Raw genomic sequence first — 21,860 nt, 5'->3', positions numbered from 1 at the left:
AGGCGACAGCGTCTGAATGAAACAGCACACGTGCTTGGAGCATATATATAAGCTGGGTTGGAAGGGGGGGGGGAAGGGCGCCTTGACAAAAGAATTTGCATATCAAGAGGAATTTAGCATATTTATGGGAAATGCAGGTATGTGATTAGTACTACTTATGCCCGTGCATTATGCAGGATTCGCAGCATCAAAGGGAGGGTATATGGGAAATGCAGGTATGTGATTAGTACTACTTATACCCGTGCATTAATGCAGGATTAGCAGCATCAAAGAAAATAAAAGAAATGGTAAAGTCCAAGACCCTTCACAGCCTCCACGAGTTCCTCACGGCAGGTGGGATGGCTCTGTCGGACTTTGACAACCTCCCGCAGCTTTCCGAGTACCCACACTTGGTCTTGGACTCGCTGCTTGAGAACAACCACATCCGCCGCGAATTGGAAGGATATGATAGAAACGAGCTACAAGACATCGTAGAACGTGCTGACAGACTCAACACGAACCAGAGAGAAATCTACGACGAAATTGTTGGCTCAGTCAAAGACAGTCAACCCGATCAAAAGCTGTTCTTCATCGATGGTCCGGGCGGCACGGGGAAGTCCACGCTGCTCAAACATGTGCCGGCGAAGATACGTCTTCAAGGCAAGATTGCGATTGCTGTTGCTTCCAGCGGCATTGCCTCGCTGCAGCTTCCAGGCGGCCGTACCGCGCATTCCACGTTCAAGATCCCCTTGAAACCGACGAACATATACACATGCTTCATTCGCAAACAGTCCAAGCTCAAAGCATTTATCAAGGAGGCAAGTCTTATCGTTTGGGATAAAGCCCCAATGACGCACCGGTTTGCGTTTGAAGCGGTGGATCACACGCTTCACGATATTTTGGACAATCTGCATGAACCGTTTGGAGGCAAAGTGGTTGTCCTGTCCGGTGACTTTCGACAGATTCTGCCAGTTGTGAAGAAAAAAACACCAGCTGATACTGTGGATGCGTGTTTCAAGTCGTCCGACCTGTGGTCCCACTTCAAGCAAGTTCATCTGACTGTCAACATGAAAGTCCAGTGCGCAGAGAACCAAGAATCAGCCGCAGAACTGGCTGCCTTTTCTGAATTTCTTTTGGAAGTCGGAGAGGGTAGGCATGAAGTTGATCCAGACCTCGGTCCGGATTGCATGAAGATTCCACCTGCCATGGTGATCGACAATCCTGAATATGACCCAGACATCGACGGAGATGAGGACGGCAATCATCTGCCCATTCCACTCGGGATGAAGAGGATTGTCGATGCCATGTACAGTGCAGATGAATTGAATTACCCTACGGTGGCAACGAACGACTACTTCGCTCACCGCACTATTCTGACGCCGACCAACGCCGCTGTGCAGCGAATGAATGAGGCTGTCGCGGATCGCCTCAGAGAAGCTCCACAAGTGTACCTGTCTACAGATTCGGTTGAGGACGACGAGAGAGCAGGGTCAGCATTCTTTGAGACAGATGTCCTCAACTCGGTGAACATCAATGGGGTTCCGCCACACAAGTTGATCCTCAACAAAGGCATCGCAGTGATGATGATGCGCAACTTGAACCCGGACGCTGGCCTGTGCAACGGAACACGGCTTCGCATCGTGGAAATGAAGCCACACGTCATTCGCGCGACTATCATGACAGGAACCCATAACGGTAAGGAGGTGTTGATCCCTCAGATCCTCTTCATCAGCGACGACGACACGAAGGACTTCCCATTTCGACTTCAGCGCAAGCAGTTCCCCATTGTCCCAGCCTTCGCGATGACCATCAATAAGGCGCAAGGGCAAACTGTTCACAACCTGGCATTATATCTACCAACGCCATGCTTCTCGCACGGCCAACTGTACGTGGCACTATCGCGAGTCACGGCAAGATCCAACATCAAGGCGCTTATTGAGGGACCTGACGACGAGGAGGAAGACGGAGTGTACACGAAGAATATCGTGTGTCGCCAGATGTTTGAATTCTATATTTGAATAAGTTGCATTATTGAATATTGTCGATTGAGCGTCTCATTAAAATACATATAACCTCACAAAAATAAACATAAAACAATCACCAAAACATGTATATTGTGTCCAGCCACTTTCAACTCCCCACCAACCAGGTATATACACCGTGGCCCCGCCCTCCACCCGCGTAACCCCGCCCCGGCCACCCGTGGCCCCGCCCCATCTCGGTGTCCCCGGCCCCAGCTCGTTGCCCCGCCCCTTACTGCCGTAACCCCGCCCCAACCCCGCGTAGCCCTGCCCTCCACCTCGTGCCCACGCCCCCTGCTGCCGTTGCCCCGCCCAGCCCCGCGTAGCCCCGCCCCCTGCCGCTGTACCCCCGCCCAATACACCCCTAGCGGGGGAGAGATTCCCAGGCCTGGCTCTAGGCTGGAAAGCCGCCGATGAGGAGGGGTAGGGAGTTGTTTTTAATGTAAAAGCTTTAAATGTAAATGTTTCTATTAAAAAACATCAGGGAATGTAACATTGTTAAACATTAACTCCCTTTCACACACGCGGGGGTACGATACGAAGGGAGAGTTTGAGGCCTAGGTCTAGGCTTTAGGCCTAGCTGTAAGCTTTAGGGCGCCATGAGTAAATTTTTAATTTACCTGTTTTAATTATTTATGTAAAAGCTTTAAATTTAAATGTTTCTATTTAAAAGCATCCGGGAATGTAACATTGTTAAACATTAACTCCCTTGCACCCACGCGGGGGAACGATACGAAGCGAGAGTTTGAGGCGTTGTTCATGGCTTGAGGCCTAGCTGTAGGCTTTAGGCCGCCGTGAGTTAATTTTTAATTTAAATGTTTTTATTATTTATGTAAAATCTTTAAATTTAAATGTTTCTATTTAAAAGCATCAGGGAATGTAACATTGTTAAACATTAACTCCCTTGCACACACGCGGGGGTACGATACGAAGGGAGACTTTGAGGCCTAGTTCTAGGCTTTAGGCCTAGCTGTAGGCTTTAGGGCGCTGTGAGTTTTTTTATTTAATTTCTAAGGTTTAATTAAAAGCTATCTCAGCGAATTATAAGGGAATGTTACACGTGTTTAGCCAGGAAAGCCTCATTAATTTCAATGTTTTAATTAAAAGCTATCTGAGGGAATTATAAGGGAATGTTACACTTGTTTAGCCAGGAAAGCCTCACAGAGTCTAAAGGTTTTTGTAGGGTCATGCCAAGTGTTTGCAGTAGGGGGCGATGTTGCTACACGGACGGACGGACAAATGGACGGACGGACGATATAATCTGTTGTAGGCTGGTCCACTTCGTTCCTACCAGTAAAAACCCTCTTCTATCAACTGACGTGGCACAGAATGATGTGCGGGGTGTTTGTGTGTTAGCACAGAGCGCCTACAATGCAATGTCTGGCTGCAGTCGACCCACACTTGGGGCTTACTGTACTTCCTGAAACTAACAGGAACAAAAACCTTTGGACGAGATCCAGGGCTCTTGTTGTTGCAGCGTTCGCAAATCAACGGTTTTGATCGTTCAACATTGAACGGTGAATGCTGCTAAAGGCCACATGGCGCTCAGCCAGTTATGCGGTATACTGTACTGTAGATGGCATACATTGAACAGTATTTACATGTTTATAAACAGTGTGTAAGATGAACATGAAGTCAGCTGACGTTAAACCGTATTACCTGTGTGTGCGATGTACCGCAGTGCAAATAAAATACTTACACTGGTAGGAACCTCCTGGTTACACCAGCCCACAGGGGATTATTGTGTCCGTCCGCCCGTCGTACATCCAAAAATGGGAGGGGTGGGGCTGGGTGGAGAGGGGAGGGTGGGGAGGGTGGGGGGGGGCTGGGTGGGGAGGGTGGGGCTGGGTGGGGGGTGGGAGGGGTGGGGCTGGGTGGGGAGGGGCTGGTCACCCCGTGGTGCCCTTATAAAACTCAACATTAAACCTACTCACGCCGGCTTGTGCCCGCCCTCACAGTCGGGCATATTTGCGGAATACACCACGCCGCCGTTGACCCTGGCCATTGACCGAGCAACCCAACGTTCTTACCAGCTCCCTCCGCAGGAATGTGTTTGGCAAATCTGCCATATGCTAAGCTAATTCATTAACCCCATTGTCAAATCCAAGAAATCGAATTGCCTTTTAGCTATCCCAAGAACAAGAATTGGAATAGGTGACAACGCCTTTGCCATAACAGGAGCAACGTTTTGGAACAATCTTGTTGCCTCACTTAACATCGTAAATCTTGATAATTGTTTTTTTTTACCCTTTTATCTGGCAACAAAACTGATACCTTTTTTTACAAGGCGTCATGTTTGCATTGGTCCAACAGCATGTGAGACTAGGCTCTAAGGAAAGCTGTCTCAGGTGTGGACCAATCAACTTCAAGGACAGTGCATACATTATCAGAGTTGTGTTTTTTGTTTGCATTCCGACTGCAGGTATTGTGGTTTATGCAAACATGACTCCTTGTAAAAAATAAGTGTCAGTTTTGTTGCCAGATAAAAGGGTAAAAAAACTAATTATCACGGTTATATCACTTTCACGGGAAGGCCAATACCATGATGAGGTTTTTCTTAATTAGAACGCCATCTTTTCAGAGGTGACTCACAACAGCCCCACCTCGTGGCAATGTCACGAGCCGCCACTGAACACGACGATCGATGCCTCGTGTCCTTGAGACCATGGCATGCATGGTGTGTGTGGTAGCATAGAGACCCTACAATGGAATATCTCGTGTGCAGTCACCACACTTGTGAACATTTACATCCTGTACAGTACTTCCTCAAACTGTTATTTATATGTGCATTTGAGACCAATCCCATTTCTATAGCCTTAACAGACTTTTGACGCAAGTGCTGTTAGTAAGCACATATGAAGGCCGGCACAGCCCATGATGGGTTGAGTTGCCAGTATCACGCCCGGCCGCCTTTGTTTCCCGAGTAGCGATGTTTACACATCGCACAAGGTACTTATTTGAGGCCGAGTCGACCTAGGAGGGGCCCAGGACCGGTTCAGATATTCGTCACTAGTTTTGTGTATGAGCAGGAATTGAACTCAGTTTCCTCGGTTCGTAGCACAGCGCGCGAACCGCTACACCACTACTCCCCACGTTTCCACATATATACACGCTCTCACAAACAACATGCTCACATAGCCACACTCTAATAAACACACGTAAACTAAACAATAACAAACGACGTCACCACGAGGCTTGTGCCAGGCTATGTGCACTTTGAAACCATGTGAAGTTTCGAAGGCACGCTGGTAGGACACCAGGAGCCATGGGTTGGCTGAGATGACTGCTAGATGCACTACCCGTGCCAACTGTGCCATCTCACTTGCGTTTTAGCCACCAAGCGCTCTGCTCATTGTTGTGAGCATCACTCCTCTGGCCAGCGTTGTTGTTGGAGAGCGACTCCAACTGGTCAGTAGCTTCCTTCACGACCCTCCTGCACAGAGGCCAATATTGACACAGCTAGTTCCAGTCCTCGGTATCATCCCGTACCACACCAGTCCATGTCTTCTCTGGCCCATGCTGTGGCCGTTTACCACCTAATATCCAGCCAAACAAAAAATGCTTGGACATGCGGTGGATGGGCATGAAGGCTACATGATTCAGCCAACGCAGCCTAACCTGACAGAAGAGCTCACTGATGGGATTGTGTCCAGATTTTCCAAGGATCTGTGAGCTCCTTACACAGTCCAGTCTGTTTAAACCCAGGATGGATCTTATGCAGATCAGCTCGAATGTTTCAAGCCAACGCAGCTGTTCCTTTCGAGGAGTTAACGTTTCACAAGCAATGTGAAGGGAGGGAAATCCCTTAGGCGAACATACAGGTAGCTTCTACACAGCATTATTCAGCGGATGAAAACATGCCAATTGACTGATTCGAAGTCAGACAGCTGCTGTTGCAAACCCAATTTCAAACTGGGCACTCACGGCGACTAACAGCTGAGGACGGATGGATCCGGCTTGGCAGCTGACTAGGCAACCAGTGATTGGGGGAGTTCGCATTCGAACGAAGCACTCAGGTTTAAATGTAACCAGAAGGGTTGGCGGTTGGGAGAAATTGGAAAGTGAAATACGTGGGCATGTATGCTGAATTTCTTTCCCACCGTACGTAGCCAACCGTGTTCATCGGAGGTGCGGAGCCAACCGTGCTAATCTAAATACCTATAAATCGTATGATTTTTAAACGGAGCTTGCGTTACATGCCATAATATTGTAAGTTATAGAACAGATACGTACCACTGGGGTCTATATGCCAATTACCCAAATCATCCATCCATTTGTATAATTAAATATTATATACTTCAAATGACACCTCGTTCATCGAAATAGGAGGACTAGAAAAAGTTCTCCAGACAAGCATACATCCAAGTAAACACCTGTAGAGATCAGCAGTCGTATTTTGTAGATATGCGTTTATTTAAGTTATCAGCTTTTATTTCAACCCATAGAGAAAAACAAGTGTTATATCAGCAAGAGCATGGACACCAGAAAAACACCGTCAAATTACATCAACATGGCTACACTCCAGCCCCTTGACAGCCGAATCTCACAATAATTACCAGAGTATCATGAAAATACTACAATGACATAGAGATTATCACATTGCATTGAATAGGTTATCATACACTCATTGCAAAGGATTACATTATCAACAGCCGAGCATTAGATGTATTCATTTGTGCTGTAATGTGTTATCGATTGCTTCCATTGCTATACTGCATGATATTTGGGTAACACCTTGCAATGGAATGTTTAATTGGACAACAAAAAGTGATGTTTTATTCAATACTGTCATGGGCGTTCCACTTTTGTTTTTGGGGAATGTGCACGCATGAGATTTGCCAGTTGCCACAAAGAGGGGATAATGAATAAATGCAGTTTAAGTTGCCCTCCATTCTGCAATGTGATTAGAGCATAAGGTTATAAAAACGAACTCCCTCTAATACACCTAAATGTTGCGTTTATTAAAGTACACATTAAGTCTCAGCTCTTCATATAATACAGTAGTCCTTAACCTTCACTGCAACCTGCACCCCTTTGGTTCTCAAAAAGGGCATCGTGCACCCCTCAGGGGGTGCATGCACCCCAGGTTAAGAACCAACTCCAAAATAAGTCTTAATTGACTGAGGGATGGCAGTTGAAAGGAAATGGATGAAAGCAAAGCAGGCCTGACACAGTACCACTCGTAAATTGCCCAAAAAGCACTACCCTGCTGGATGAAGATGTAGCACTACTTGAACATATTGGCACAAGACAGAAGTGGAAACAAATGACGAAATGTGGAGTAGACATCTACGGGCTATCTGCCCATGGATTGTGATGATGCTGGATGTAGGCCTCCCTAGGCAGTCACAACCTCCCACGACCTTGCAATGTAATAATCCACCCATCACCTGCCCATTAACTTGGTTGTTTTTTGTTCTTTCATCAATCTCCTCCAGAACTTCAAATGACTCGTGCCTGGTGTAATCAACCAAAGCCAACATTTGTGGCAGCTTTCCATCCTCGCCACCGCCTTACATGGGCACCACAAGGCGGCGGATACACGCCACGAGTGCGTTCAGCGGTGAAGACAGCATGGTGGCCGAGTTACCCGGCAAGAAGTCGTTGTTTGCAAATTGGCAGATGGGAATGTTGGGCAGATCCACGCACTGCATATGTAGCACAGATCTACAGAATTGAGGGAAACGACCGCCATTGTTTTTCCTGTTACAAGTCGATGACAATTATGGTCAAGTTCACGATATTACAACATATATGAAACGGTATTAACTCTATATGGGGCCATCTGAGTGGCCTACAAATACCATAAACAGATGTACCGTGTATTATATTTTCTCTCGTTATGTATTCTCTCTCTTATTTTCTCGCACTATTAACCTGCAGGTAACATTTTCCTGTAAGTTGCATATAATTTGCACAATGTCCACGTTTCATATGTGCACGATATAACAACAAATGTATCCTGAGCATAAATATCAATTTTAATTGATGTATCAATTAATTATTACAATAGAGATACAGAGACCCATGAGCAGACATACAGATAGATCACGTTACTGCAGACACATGCGTTAGTCAATGCTCTTGGTAATAACAATTGTAGGTTTGGCTACAAGCATGACTGTAAAAGCTAGATCCTCACTTGCAGTTATCATAACAGCTGTACTTGAATCCATGTTCCTTTAGGCGAGCTTCCAGATGAGCCACAGAGCCAACACCACATGACTCCCTGTTACGATAGATACATTACACATGCTCACAACACATTTGCTAAGAGATTTCTATTATAGTAGGCATTCTTAACAACTCAAAACAGTGTAACTCTTAACATTATTTCATTCTATTTTTTTTTATCATATGTAATACAATTCCCGCACCTCTGCTTATCACGGTTGGCAACGTACAAACACACATGTTGGGTTAAGTGTGGAGTGCAGATATGGTTAGCGCACTGTACCATGAACCCGTTGACCTAAGGTTGATTTCCGACCACACTCATGTGAGTAGTCAGAAATAGCGATTTCTGAGTTCTTGTGAACGTATCTTAAAACCTACATACGGGTCTCAACTGCGAGACCCGTAAAGGCAGTTTCTTCAAAGCATATTAATTTAACGATTACACAATGACTTTGTGACAACCCAACTTCAATGTTTTACAGTTCGGCCAACAACAATGCTTGTTTTTGTCGGCATGTTCTTTAACAACGTTTCTTCATGAACATACATTTTGGACGAAAGGTGGAGTCATTTTCAGTCACCATTGCTTTTCTGAAAGCTTAGACCACCGTGACACAAGACCCCTGAATATAACTGCAGTGCAGTACTCTAAATATATCCATTCCTGTAATACCAAACCAGCATTTGTAAAAGCATCGTTAGTGGAATCATTATCAACATTTTGCAAATGAAGGCCACCTTTCAGTCACAGCTGCTGTTGGTCAACCTCCTGTTAGGTCACTCGGTTGATCACATAAGTCACATGTGTCCATCCGTATGTCATGCTCTGGAATTCCCAAACGATATTTTTAAGGAATGAAATATATAATAATAAAAATCTCTAGCTGTGGAAATTTACAATATACATGAAATTGCTTTATTAGTTTCTGAAACAAGTGAAATATGTTTATCAGGCAATGCTCACCCCTACCCCCTTGCTCTCAAGGGAGGGTAAATTCATCATTCCACATTGCATTGCCAATGTCGTGGTTGTGGTTATAGTTGTGATTATATTGTGGCTGTTGTGGTTATATTCTGTCTGCTGTGGTGAGAATTACTCTTTGGTTCTTTCGGAAAAGTCACGCAGAAAGAAAATAAATTAAATAATAGAATACGACGTTTCGATTGCAACACAAGCAATCGTCATCAGGTAGAAAACAAACCTAGTAAACTTAGAAATACAATGCAATACAACACAGAGAGTCGGCTAACACAACAGTCAACACCCTATCTGGTTGATTACGTTCTTCCAAAGATTGATAAATTTGAGAGAGAGACAAAACACAGACATGGAGACACACAGACACACAACGCCTCTGTGTCGAGGCCTTAAATAGAGAGAGAGGGGGGGGCAGAGAGAGAGGTGGGGGTGCTGGAGCAGAGAAATGAACATGTCAATGAGAGAGCTGTGTGGAAATCCACCTCGCATCGGCCAGGGGGGAGAAAGAGCAAATGGACCTATGCAAGCCTGGTAAATTTTAGAGAGAGAGATAGGAAGTTTGAGAAAACGAACTTAGCAATTTTTTTGGAAATGTAATGCAATGCAACAGAGAGAGTCGGTTAACACGCAGTTAACGCATAGCCTGGTTGATTACTTTCTGCCAAAGATTGCTAAATTAGAAGTTAAGTGTGAAATTTGACAGAGACACACAGAGAGAGAAAACAAAATTAAATCCTCCCCATAGAGGTGGTTCAAACTTGATTTGAAGCTTTCGTGACTGCTGGAATTACTCTTTGGTTCTTTCGGTAAAGTCACGTCTCTCTCTCAAATTTAGCAATCTTTGGAAGAACGTAATCAACCAGGTAGGGTGTTGACTGTTGTGTTAGCCGACTCTCTGTGTTGTATTGCATTATATTCTAAGTTTTACTAGGTTTGTTTTCTACCTGATGACGATTGCTTGTGTTGCAATCGAAACGTCGTATTCTATTATTTAATTTATTTTCTTTCTACGTGCCTTTATCCGAAAGAACGAACGAGTAATTCCAGCAGTCACGAAAGCTTCAAATCAAGTTTGTGGTGACAATGTTGTTGTGGTTATAATGGGATGGTTAGGCTGTTGTTATACGTGGTTCTGTTTATAATTTTGGTTCTGGTTATAATGTGATTATGGTTGTGGTTATATTGTGTTTATGTGATAGTTATGGTTAGGTGGTGGTAGTTATAAACTGATGGTTATGGTTGTTATATTGAGGTTATGATTGTTGTAATTGTTATGTGGCTGTTGTGGTTATGTGGTTATGATTGCTATAATGTGTGTTGTTGTCCCTATGTGGCTATTGTGATTATATTCTGGGGTATGTTGCTGTGGTTATGTGGTGGTTATGCTTATGGTTATAGTTGTGTACCGAAAGACCAAAAGAATATGAATTCCTGCAGTCACGAAAGCTTTAAGTCAAGATAAAGTATAAGTTATTTTCCATGTTGCTCATTCACTGCCAATAATTGCTTCGTATTTAATAACCCAATTACCTATCAGGTCCATTCAATGTATCAATAATCCAAAGATGGATTTCAGAGACGTTGTCTTTCGGGAGATTTGGCAGCTCAATCGTTCCAAAGATACTGCAACGAGACACAGGCCACAAAGACAAACAACATTCATGACTGCAACTGCAACTTTCTCAAGTATCAAAAACACAACTAGTTTTTTAAAATTCATAATTCAACGTTAAACCATGTCTCTAACATGGCCGGCTCGACCATAATCAATGCAAACAATGGATAATCAGCCGACTTACCTTCCTGAATAGAATGCACCACCCTCCCTGGATCCGTTAAGCATCACTCTAACAACTCCACGAACATTCTGCGCAAACTACAAAAGGCATCGCAATGGGGATATACATTTTCAGTGAGTACATAACAACCAAGTAGAATATGCAGGTTAACAGTTGGTTTATATGTTCCCGAAGTCCATGTCCATTAACAAGACAGAATACAAAGTTTAGAGTGTATGTATGTTAAACTTTTTTCGCAGCGTACGTGGCCAACCGTGCTAATCAGAGGTGCGGGAGTGTGATATAATTGTGATGTAGTTACAATACCGATTTGGAGGCCATCATCCAGAAAGATTTGACAGCATTATTGTCACACTCCGAATAGCCAGGGCAGGAAGTGTAATCCAGATCTGAATGTTCACAGAAAAAGGGTAATGAAATATGTCTACACGCATTGCAAACACCATGTAAAAAGCTCAGTATATTCAATTGCTGCTACCAACGGGAAATTAAAGTAAAGATGCTATTCAACACGTATATTCAATTTTGATTAAATTTAAATTTTATATTCAATTTTAATTGAATATACGTGTTTGAGTACAGCAGAATTGTACTCAAATCCAGCAATACGCACAAACCCTACGTCTTTGAGATAAATTATATATATAATCGGAGCGAGGCAATGCTAATGCTGAAGTTGAAGATCTAGCATAAGGCCGGATAGTCAAGTTTTTGCAATGTGAATGCTTGTGAGATGTCGTACCAGCGGAGGTCAGAGGAATTCTTCTTCTTCTAGTCCCTTGGCTTGTCCTTCACCGATATCTCCTTTCAGCTGTCATTCCCCTTCACTGTGCGTCACTACGTCTTTTAACTGAGGTAACTTCCTTCCAGCCCAGTGTTCAATGTTGAACCTCCAGTCAGATCGTGGTCTTCCTCTCGCATCGATAAGCATTCCCTTCATCAGGGTGCTGCGGTGGCGAGATGTTAACTACCTTGCCTGGTTTACAGGAAGTCATGCGTTCGATCCCCAACCTGACGCATGTATATTTGGAGGTTGCGTATTCTCCCTGTGGTCGCGTGGATTTTCTTCAGTTTTTATTTACACATTTAGAAACACGCGTTTAAGAGTATTTAGCTGCTATATATGCCATGTAATAAGCCACTTTGTTGAGCTATCATTTGTGGCCAGGTCGCTTCTGAAAAAAGAGCAATATAGCTCAGTGGGCCTTACCTGGTAAAATAAAAGTTTAAAGCATCTTTTGCAGCCATTCACCATTCATCCTGGTCTAAAATATTGCAGTTTCCTTTACTTGACCTAACTCAGTAGCTTTGATTCTTTGTCTCTGTCCAGGACCTCCTTGTTCATTGCATGGTATTTCAAATTAATTTTAAGAGTTATCCGTAATGCTGTGAGTGTTATGGAGGTGACAGTGGAGATTTAGGGACCTGGATGTGAGAGTCACGTATATTTGATCACAGCTGTTGAGCACAGGTCTAATGAAATGCTATGCTCAAGGGGCCAGCAACGAAGAACACTAGTGAGAGTACAGAACAGGGGAGCACATTTCTTGAAATGATAAAGGGGCCGTCCATAAATGACGTCACGCACCTAGGGTCAGACATTTGTGACGATGTGTGACGAGGTGGGGGGATTTGAGAAATGTGACGTCACATAAAAATGCGCAACTTTAAATAAATATAGACAACACGTTCTACTTAATTAAATAGACTTTTAAATACATGTTTTCTCCTACAACATCAGAGTGCAGTGCCACATTCAATACGCACTACAATGACAATAGCTTAAAGCGATTTGAAGCATGTTTTATTTTTTTTTGGGGGGGGGGCGGAAGAACTTTGTGACGTCATATTTGAGAGGGGGTCTGACTTTTTGTGACCCCATGTGACGAGGGGGGGGGGGTAAAAAATCGTCCAAATAGCGTGACGTCATTTATGGACGGCCCCTAAGGTTATATGAACTTGGGGAAAGTGATGAGGGGAGGACATTTCAAATGTTGAGCAACGTGAGAAAAGGTATTGTTTTTAACAATACAGAAGATAAGAAACTGTCAATCTTGTAGAATTAGACATTAGCAGAGGTATTGAAGCACACATTTAATGTCAACATTGACCATTATGGTAACAATAAAAGTGAGACGTGTCCTGTTATTGGATTATCGCATGATAGTCAAACTGGTATTTTTATGCTCAGGAGCTTTAATTTTGTCGAATTAAGTGAAAAAACAAATCTATTGCCAGCATTTGTTTTTGTACCGTCATTGGTAACCGGCCTGGAACCAGTGAGTCACTCCACTTGAGAACCCAGTTTAATCACAGGTCACTGACCATATTCAAACTCAGTATCATAGCATTCTTTTCGGGTCCATCTGCCAAAGCCAAACGTCTTCTCAGTGGCGAGCGCATATCAGCGCTCGCAGGTTTGCCTTATGCAAGGTCCCTGCACAGTGCAGGGGCCTTCCTCGAGCAGCCGGCAGACCACGAGGTGCTGCACCGTCGGCCTCTCGTCGCAGCAGCAGCATCTCTTTGGTATTGTGGAGCGCCGTCGTGTGGCCAGGTGGGATAATTAACCTGCCGACCTGGGCGCCAAGTCGGTTCAGAGTTTTCCATGTGGCCCTAACCCGCGTTTGCACCTGTGCGGGATTGTTCACTCGCCTTGATGCCCATACTGATCTGAGCCACCAAGTCAGTATGTACTGTACTCTTTGGTTCTTTCGGTAAAGTCACGTAGGTATAAAATAAAATACATCGTCCATCATCAGGTGGGAAAGACTTTCCCATCTGATTTATTTTATTTTACACCTACGTGACTTTACCGAACGAACCAAAGAGTATGGATTCCTGCAGTCACGAAAGCTTCAAATCAAGATTAAGTATGTGTAGTGGTGATACGCGCTGGTGGTAGGGATCGTGGGGTAGCGCGTGGTGATTGGCTGTGTGTTGGTGACGCGCGCTGACGGTGAGGGATCATAGGTCAGCGCGGGGTCATGGGTTATGTGATGGTGATTGGCTGTGTGTTGGTGACGCGCGCTGACAGTGATGGATCGTGTGGCAGCGCGTGGTGATTGGTTATGTGCGCTGACACAAGAAGGGATCGTGTGGCAGCGCGTGATGATTGGTCGGCTAGGGTGGGTGCTCACATCGCGGTCCGCATAGGCTCCGTCTCCTGGGAGCGGAGGGCTATATAAGGCGGTGCGCGCGGGCGCTCGGGGAGAAGTTGGTGACCAGTGAAGACAAAAGACGGAGGAGGAAGAGATAGGGCCCTGAGACACCTAGTCCCGCTGTCCTTGTAAGGACCGGGGCCCTGTGTGGCTCAGAGGCGGGACCTTGGGACCCGGGGGCCGGACGTCCGTGTGAGGACCGGGCCGCGGGACCCAGTGGTCGTGATCCGTACCCAAGCAGGGGTGGGTCTAGAGGTTCCCCCGGATGCTACGGGGCTGGAATGCCCGTGTGTGTGTAGCCGGGTGGAACAGGTAGCGTGAGCTGTAGTAACCACCCGTGTCAGGTGGAACGTGTAGCGTGAGCTGTAGATACCACACGTGTCAGGTGGAACGTGTAGCGTGAGCTGTAGTGACAACACGTGTTATTGTGACAACCCAAGTGTGAATAAAGTGTGCTACCCGTCAAGTGGTCTCCCGCCGTAGTTTACTATACTACATATGCACTGTATGTTGAGCACCTTACGTAGCCAACGTAGCCAACCGTGCTCATCGAACCTCTGAGCCACCCAGCCACCTCTTCACTAGCTACATATTAGAATAGCAGGCAACATTTCATACCTGGATTGCCAGCGATTGGGCACCAGTTGAGGTTGTTGGCTATGTAACCAGCCAGGGAATCCTCGAGCGTGAACAGCCTCGCCCCTGAATACTTGTGCACCAATGCATTTGTCCCGCTCCAGAAAATTTCCTGCAAATAAATCATAATCAGATAATGCCTTAGATAGAACAACAAGATGTACTCCCACGAATGCATATATAAGCAGCAGAACCCCGTTCTGTCTCCACAAATAATATTTTTTGAGTCTATTGGCGAATTACCTTTCCAGGTCTAATATCCAATATTGTTAAATATACCTGCGCAAAACTATCTAAAATGTTAAGTCCTGCTATTGGCACATGCAAAACAAAAATTATATTAGTTACACACATTGCATTCAGATGATGTTACCGGTCTGTAATAACAGAACTATGAAGATAAAAAGAAAGGAAGGTAATTATGGGTCCCAGGCTGAGACTCATAACTCAGGATTCCCACACTATTTAGCCTGCGTGCCAGACCCATAAAAAAAAATTCATATAATCTTTCTAAATAATAAAATGTTGCTTTTTGTGTTGAATAGAATCCTATTGATTAGGATTATTGGTAAGAGCATTCCATCTCAACAAAGACTGAAACGCGTGGGTAGCATCTAGAAGCATCCAGCAGCATCCCGCCTTGTGTGATACTACACCGAGGCAACCACTAATTCCTATTTACGCGACGTAGTACTGTTCACTCAATTGTATTATATCCAATTCGCATCCGCTTTACAAAAACGTGTTCCCTCATACAGTCTTCGCGTTATATGCAATTTGCGTTATGAAAACATGCGGCGTTATAGTACAAACCGTTTCCACAAGGATTCCATACAATACTAGAAAGTTTAGACTGATGGATGCTCTACACTGCACGTTGCCCAATTCGAAGTGCCTGAATCAATGCACATGTGTAATGAGGTAATCAATGTATCAATCTTCTGCATATACACCTCAGTCACAGCCATTGTTGGTCACCTGCTGTGACGCCGAGGACACTTTCTTCACTTTGGTTTGGTTTAGCTCGTCTCTCACAGTACTGACATGAACATATTCACCGTAAAAAAAACCCCATCTTGCAATGGTTAATATCAAAAGCAGATACATCTTGTGCATGGAAAGATATGAATACACATGCGTGTTATATGATATAAAATATTCCATTTAACATTCATGCTGAACACAACGGACACATATTAAATTATACTGGTAAGAACCTCCTGGTTACACCAGCCCAATGGGGATTATTGTGTCCGTCCGTCGTGCAGGGAGGGGCTGGGTGGGGAGGGGAGGGTGGGGAGGGGCTGGGTGGGGAGGGTGGGGCTGGGTGGGGGGTGGGAGGGGTGGGGCTGGGTGGGGAGGGGCTGGTCACCCCGTGGTGCCCTTATAAAACTCAACGTTTAACCTACTCACGCCGGCTTGTGCCCGCCCTCACAGTCGGGCATATTTGCGGAATACACCACGCCGCTGTTGACCCTGGCCATTGACCGAGCAACCCAACGTTCCTACCAGCTCTCTGCGCAGGAATGTGTTATTAGAGACCAATAACCTTGTCTTTTGGTAAAGGATGGCTTGCCAGCGCAACAAACTGGTTGTAGCTGTCCATGGTGACCTCGCATGGCTGTTTGCCGACGAATCCTTTGTAGAATGCTTCCCACATCTGCTCACAGTTCTTGTCCCTGGGAGGAAGAAAGTTACTTCACCACCAATGACGGAAAAGGTAAAGAAAGCCCTGCAGCGTCTCGCCAATGCCCCTGCTGGTGAAAGGGCCTCTACGAGAGAAAGCTCTGGGGAGCCCCTCTGGACGAATTTGACCTGCACTTGCATGCTGGCTAGATGACGTCTTAGAACATGTGGGTGTACCCACAATTCATCCCACCACAAGTGGGTGACCTGCCGATCGACCGTGGCGTTCCAATGTATGCTGCCAGGTGGACAAGAATGGACACAGTGGGCAAGAAACTTGCGAATTGTGTCACGTTATCAATGATCCCATAGCGTAGCCACATGAGTCATTGTCATTTGTTTTCATTTTGAAATGTACACGGTAGGTTCACGGCAGCCAATGGGGATGGACACCGACCCAATACTCACATGGGCTTGGAGACACTTTGCTCTTGGCCTTCAATAATAATTACTGCCCCCAACATTAATTCTGTTTTTGTTGTTGTGGTTGTCCCACCTGATGACGGAAGCTTGTGTTGCCTCCGAAACGTTGTGATTTAATTTAGTTATTTTTTATTTTTATTTTCATCTACGTGACTTTACCGAAAGAACCAAAGAGTATGCCCCCAACACTTTGGTGCCGAATGCCACATTCAAATAATTACTTATTTACGGTTTAACTGTGACGATATTAAATGTTGAAATGTAATGTTGAAGGTACCAATTAATCTATAAGAGTGAAGCCAAACGTCGATAAGCCAGGATAACATTGAAATGCTATATGCATACAGTGCAATTGGATTATTATTTAAAATAAGTAATGGCCCTGATTTTTTTCTTATCATAACATCAATTGAGACAAATCTGATCCATAAAAAGTGGCATACATTTTTAGGACTTCAAGAGGCTGACAATGCTCTGCACAATTACCGTAAATGTTTGCGTTTTTTCAGGAACGTTTCACAGGATTGGCCGATTCTTTGCGTCGTACAATTATTAGTTGAAATCATAAAAAATGCATTGCGTTTCACACAGACGTCAAATGTATAAGGCATGCAGTTAGCCGTGTCATCCATTCTAGTATCACCTACATGCTTTTGCCATTGTGAATAGACGATATCACACTCATACATGTAACATTGAACAAGGCATACATGGGTCTTGGCCATCATCTATTCCAGTTTTGTACGCGCTTGTCACTCTGATCAGGTTTTAGCATCTTATTAATGAGAACCCATAAAGTTAAATATAGCATTTCAGATACAATTAAATCAGCTTCCGTCTTCGGCAGCACGGCTCTATAGAGGATATATCGAAATGAACTCACCGTAGGGCAGGATTAATAACACGAATGTAATCGTAGCATCTGCCAACGAAAATCTTCTTCAGGTCTTCGGTGGTCCCCCGGGGAATCTCTGCCGAGCGTTTCCTCATGGCATGTCCGTCCGCGATGAGGACGAGTGGGGCGAAACTCCACGCCAGCCAGCCCAGCAGACAGCAAACCTTCTTCATGCCTAAGATGCCTCGGCTCCGACTTGTAAACAGTTCCCCTCTCTTCGTTAGGCTCTTAAGAAGCGAGCCGCGGTGGCGACGTGAGACGACAAGTTGAGAATAGGGAGCGCGCGACCCAGCCATAGACGGAGTTTCACTGCTGCTGTTTTGAACATCAAGTGTGTTGCATTTCACCAACAATTTATATTTATATAATCAGCACCGCAGCTGCCCTGCCCCCCATTTGCGCTTTGGCAAAACGTCTAAAATACACACGTAGCTAGGTAAATGCACACACGCGAATGAAAAGTATGACGTGTTCCGTGGAAAATGAGAGATTAATTCTTACGAAACCTTTAATGTTCGTATCTTGTTTTTGTGGCCTGGCTTGTACACCGCCATTTGTGCAAGAGTCGGACGATTGCAAACTCGTGTTGCTGGAGCCGTATGATAAATACAGTTACGTACGTGGAGCAATGTCACTTCATTGCAGCACATTGGTGGTATATCGCGTATGATAGCCAAGTGCACTGAGCAACTGTAACATGCATAAAATGTAGAACTCGCATGTGACAACATTGTGAGGCCAATCGATGCACGAGCAGCACCAGTTGGTGAATGATGAGGCTGGTTTGTTAGCACCGTTAAAACACACCAGGATCTATCTAATATGTGGCGAAATTAAATGCGTATCTCATTTCAAAGGTCCGGTTAAGCAGGAACGCTAACATAATCTTTAATTATAGATATTAGCACAGTTGGCTACGTACGGTACGAAAGACGTTCAACATACATACATACATTGCAAATCATGTCATAATCTAATACAATCGTAAATTACACAGCTGTTGCTAGGGAATGAGCAAGGGTGACTCATTCTAAACTTGTCTTTTTTATGGTCTAAAGCTGCAACATTTGCTTCGTACTGAATTTTCAACACATTGACGATTTCAAGAAATAAAATCAAACCTGACAAAGAAACCGAATCCTGTGCCCATCGGAGATCTCGCTGCAGGACATAGTGCAGTTGCCAGATGGAAGCGAGTATTTTTAGGAGAAAGCTAATTTTAACACGACAGGAACTAACTTCAGCATCAACAAATATAGTTTGAGTGTAACATCTCTACATGCAATGTTGTTTTTCACTCATTGTGGTGTTTGCATACACGCTGTGCATATGTCTCTAATTCATTAAGCAGCATCTTTTAATCATAGTCCTCAGGGCCCACATTGTTGAGGTCACCAATTTGTCCAAACTTTAGCAAATAGCAGTTGACCAAGCCGATAATTTGGCAGATACAAGCAACCGCATGGTACCTAGTCAATACAGTATATCAAAATACTCAAATAAATATCGAGATCTCTGGTGACCACATAGAATGGTTTTTAGTCTATGACCCTGTAGGCTTTCCAAACAATCTTATACAGCAGAGTTTGTGGTGAACAATAAAACGTTGGTTTGGTTAAGACCGTTTAGGTATCATCAGCAGTCAGACTTGCTAAACAAATGCTGCTGGTGTTTTCCAAACGGTATTAATGAGATCCATCCATTATGCGGTCATCCAGAACAGACCAGGAAACATGTCACGACGCAAAAATCCCCAATTTAGAAATATGAAGGACTCTCTGTGTTGCATTACATTACATTTCGATATTTTACTAGGTTATTTAATTTTAGTGTGTCTTTCTCCTGATTTTCAAGCTTGCGTGCCGTGCCGCGTCGTCATCTTACTTGCAGCATCACGTTGTCGTCCACTCATTGATATGCTAATTTTTTCTCTGCCCCCTCCCTCTCTCCGCCCCCGCCCCCCTCTCTATATTTAAGGCCCCGTCACAGAAACGACCTCTCTCTTTGTGCCGATATGTGTTCTCTCTCTGTGTGTCCTTGTGATGTCTGTCTGCTTGTATGTCTGTCTATAGTTTTCTAGTTAGATTTGTGTTGCTATTTCTTTTATGCCTGATGATGATTGCTTGTGTTGCAATCGAAACGTCATAATATGCTATTATTTAATTTATTATTTTATCTTTAGACGTGACTTAACCGAAATAACCAAAGAATAATTCCTGCAGTCACGAAAGCTCCAAAATTAAGATGAAGGAGGCATCGCAGCGATGAACTCGGCTACTCCTGAAGCATTGATCAAGCTCAACCACCTCGCTGTTACTCTCCAACAGTGTCAGCCATAAGACGAAGTGAATAATTATCTTTATTGGTGGATATGTTTATTCGGAGAAGTCCTCCTTCACTGCTCCACCAATTTAAATAAATGAGTTGTCGTTTGAAAGGTAACGATATTTTCGTCATTTTTACCTTCGACCAAGTAATTCGGCTGATTCAGTTTACCAGGCCTGCTGCTGCATATCCGCTCTATCATTTGCAATAGTCCAGCATTTGACGTGGGTCCCTATTTGTACATTTTACAACTGGGGTGGCAACACGATCTCAGCGGTGGCGTGGTCGCCACTCGTTGCAGAGGTTATTGGTTCAAGCCTTGACAGCTGCCCTGGTTATTCCTGCGGGTTTAGTAACCATTAAGTACACACCGTCTGTGTCACGGTGGACGTTCAACATCATTTTGACGTCATTCGAAACGAGTAGGTCGTTGTGTGGTACAAATTTGCAAAGTTTGGAAAATGACTCTGAAATTATTGAATTGGCATGAGAGTACAAATAGCAAGACCGCCCCCTACCGACCAGACTAACGTCTGGTTGCAGACCAGATGCCGAGTCACTTTTGTGCCCACGTGGACGACTTTGCCACTAGGGGGGCGCCCTTTCAAATATTTGAGGCGAGATTTGAGGTGAGACGTGAGTAAGTTGTTTGCTTGTAAAGCGATCTTGAGAAGCCGTCTCGCCCTAAAGGGGCGCGTTATCAAAACCAAGAATTATCGTCATTATTATTACAACTTAATAGGTATGACGGGGCATGCTACGTGCCCACCAAAACACCCGCTGCTGTCACCGCAGATGCATGCGACGTCACTGCTGTTCACACCACAACTGCCCAAAACTGGCACTGACAAAAATTATTCATGCCTCGTGTACCCTTCTTAAATATGGTGTCATAGATGTATTAGTGTCGTATTATTATTGTGTTACGCAAAGATAGTAAAAATGCAATAATTATCGTTGTGAATTTTTATAATTCATCAAATCTCTGGCGGCGGCAGAGGGGGTAAATAAACTCCATCGAAGGAGTTTAACGCTGACAATCGCCAGATGGTACTGGATGTAATTACCAGCCTAATTGTAATTGTTCAATGGTATGGATTGCTCTTTTACATCACGGTTTGCTGAAACAATTAAAAAAGGTGTGTTTGTTCATGTGACGACTGTATGTCGTGGTAGGTAGAGGGGGTTACCTGACACACACTGGCATTGTACTCACTCGATCTAACCCGAGAAAATATATTATTGGATTTCTCAAAGTTATGTATTGCCCCATTGGAACCTCATTTGCCAGTAAAAAATATGATAATTGTTTTTTTACCCTTTAATCTGGCAACAAAACTGACACCTTTTTTACAAGGACTCATGTTTGCATAGACCACAATACCTGCAGTCATAATGCAAACAAAACAATTATCTTATTTATTGCCGTCAGACCTCAAGATTTCCCACTAGTTATCTTTATAATCATGCTCCACCTGAGGGAAGCAATCCGTTCCTTAAAGATGTGAGTCCTACAAATTGATCCATGTTATTTAAAGGTCCAAGCCTTGTAGAGATGTCATGCAAAGTGGCTAAGTTAAACACGACACGACTGGGGAAAACGTGTAGCATCGCGGTCGTGTTACCGCAGTCAGCGGAGTAAGTATTGAGTGTACGGGCAGTGTAACTGTGCTGAGGCTTGTGGGCCAAAGAAGCCCATCAATGAGGAGGGCCCCATTTCATTCCTTACGCTCGGGTCCATGCCAACCACTCTACGGTACTAACTGTTGATGAATTTGGTTG

At 44.4% G+C, this 21,860-nt stretch overlaps 2 protein-coding genes across 3 annotated transcripts; one reads left to right on the top strand and one right to left on the bottom strand.

Moving 5' to 3' along the window:
• Positions 1–319: 319 nt before the first annotated feature.
• Positions 320–2,111, top strand: LOC144718003 (ATP-dependent DNA helicase Pif1-like). Its single transcript, XM_078593861.1, has one exon. The coding sequence runs from the start codon at positions 339–341 to the stop codon at positions 1,995–1,997; it is 1,659 nt and encodes a 552-aa protein (XP_078449987.1). The 5' UTR covers positions 320–338; the 3' UTR covers positions 1,998–2,111.
• A 4,278-nt stretch (positions 2,112–6,389) lies between these two features.
• LOC144717669 (ADP-ribosyl cyclase/cyclic ADP-ribose hydrolase 2-like) lies at positions 6,390–18,961 on the bottom strand. 2 transcript variants are annotated; one of them, XM_078593209.1, is made up of 8 exons: positions 17,742–18,956; positions 16,299–16,428; positions 14,732–14,861; positions 11,262–11,344; positions 10,956–11,032; positions 10,687–10,779; positions 8,143–8,229; positions 6,390–7,667 (listed from the first exon to the last, which is right to left on the bottom strand). In XM_078593209.1, exons 1-8 carry the CDS (start codon positions 18,047–18,049, stop codon positions 7,514–7,516), a joined length of 1,062 nt encoding a protein of 353 aa, XP_078449335.1. In that variant the 5' UTR covers positions 18,050–18,956; the 3' UTR covers positions 6,390–7,513. The 2 variants fall into 2 exon arrangements, with proteins under 2 accessions (XP_078449335.1, XP_078449336.1); XM_078593210.1 differs by lacking the exon at positions 8,143–8,229 and having other exon boundaries at positions 17,742–18,961.
• Positions 18,962–21,860: the final 2,899 nt, after the last annotated feature.

The sequence above is a fragment of the Lampetra planeri genome, chromosome 4, assembly GCF_965212315.1.
Source record: "Lampetra planeri chromosome 4, kcLamPlan1.2.h2, whole genome shotgun sequence".
NCBI classification, from domain to species: domain Eukaryota; kingdom Metazoa; phylum Chordata; class Hyperoartia; order Petromyzontiformes; family Petromyzontidae; genus Lampetra; species Lampetra planeri.
Note: the sequence above shows the minus strand (reverse complement) of the source record. Positions and strands in the feature narration are given on the sequence as shown.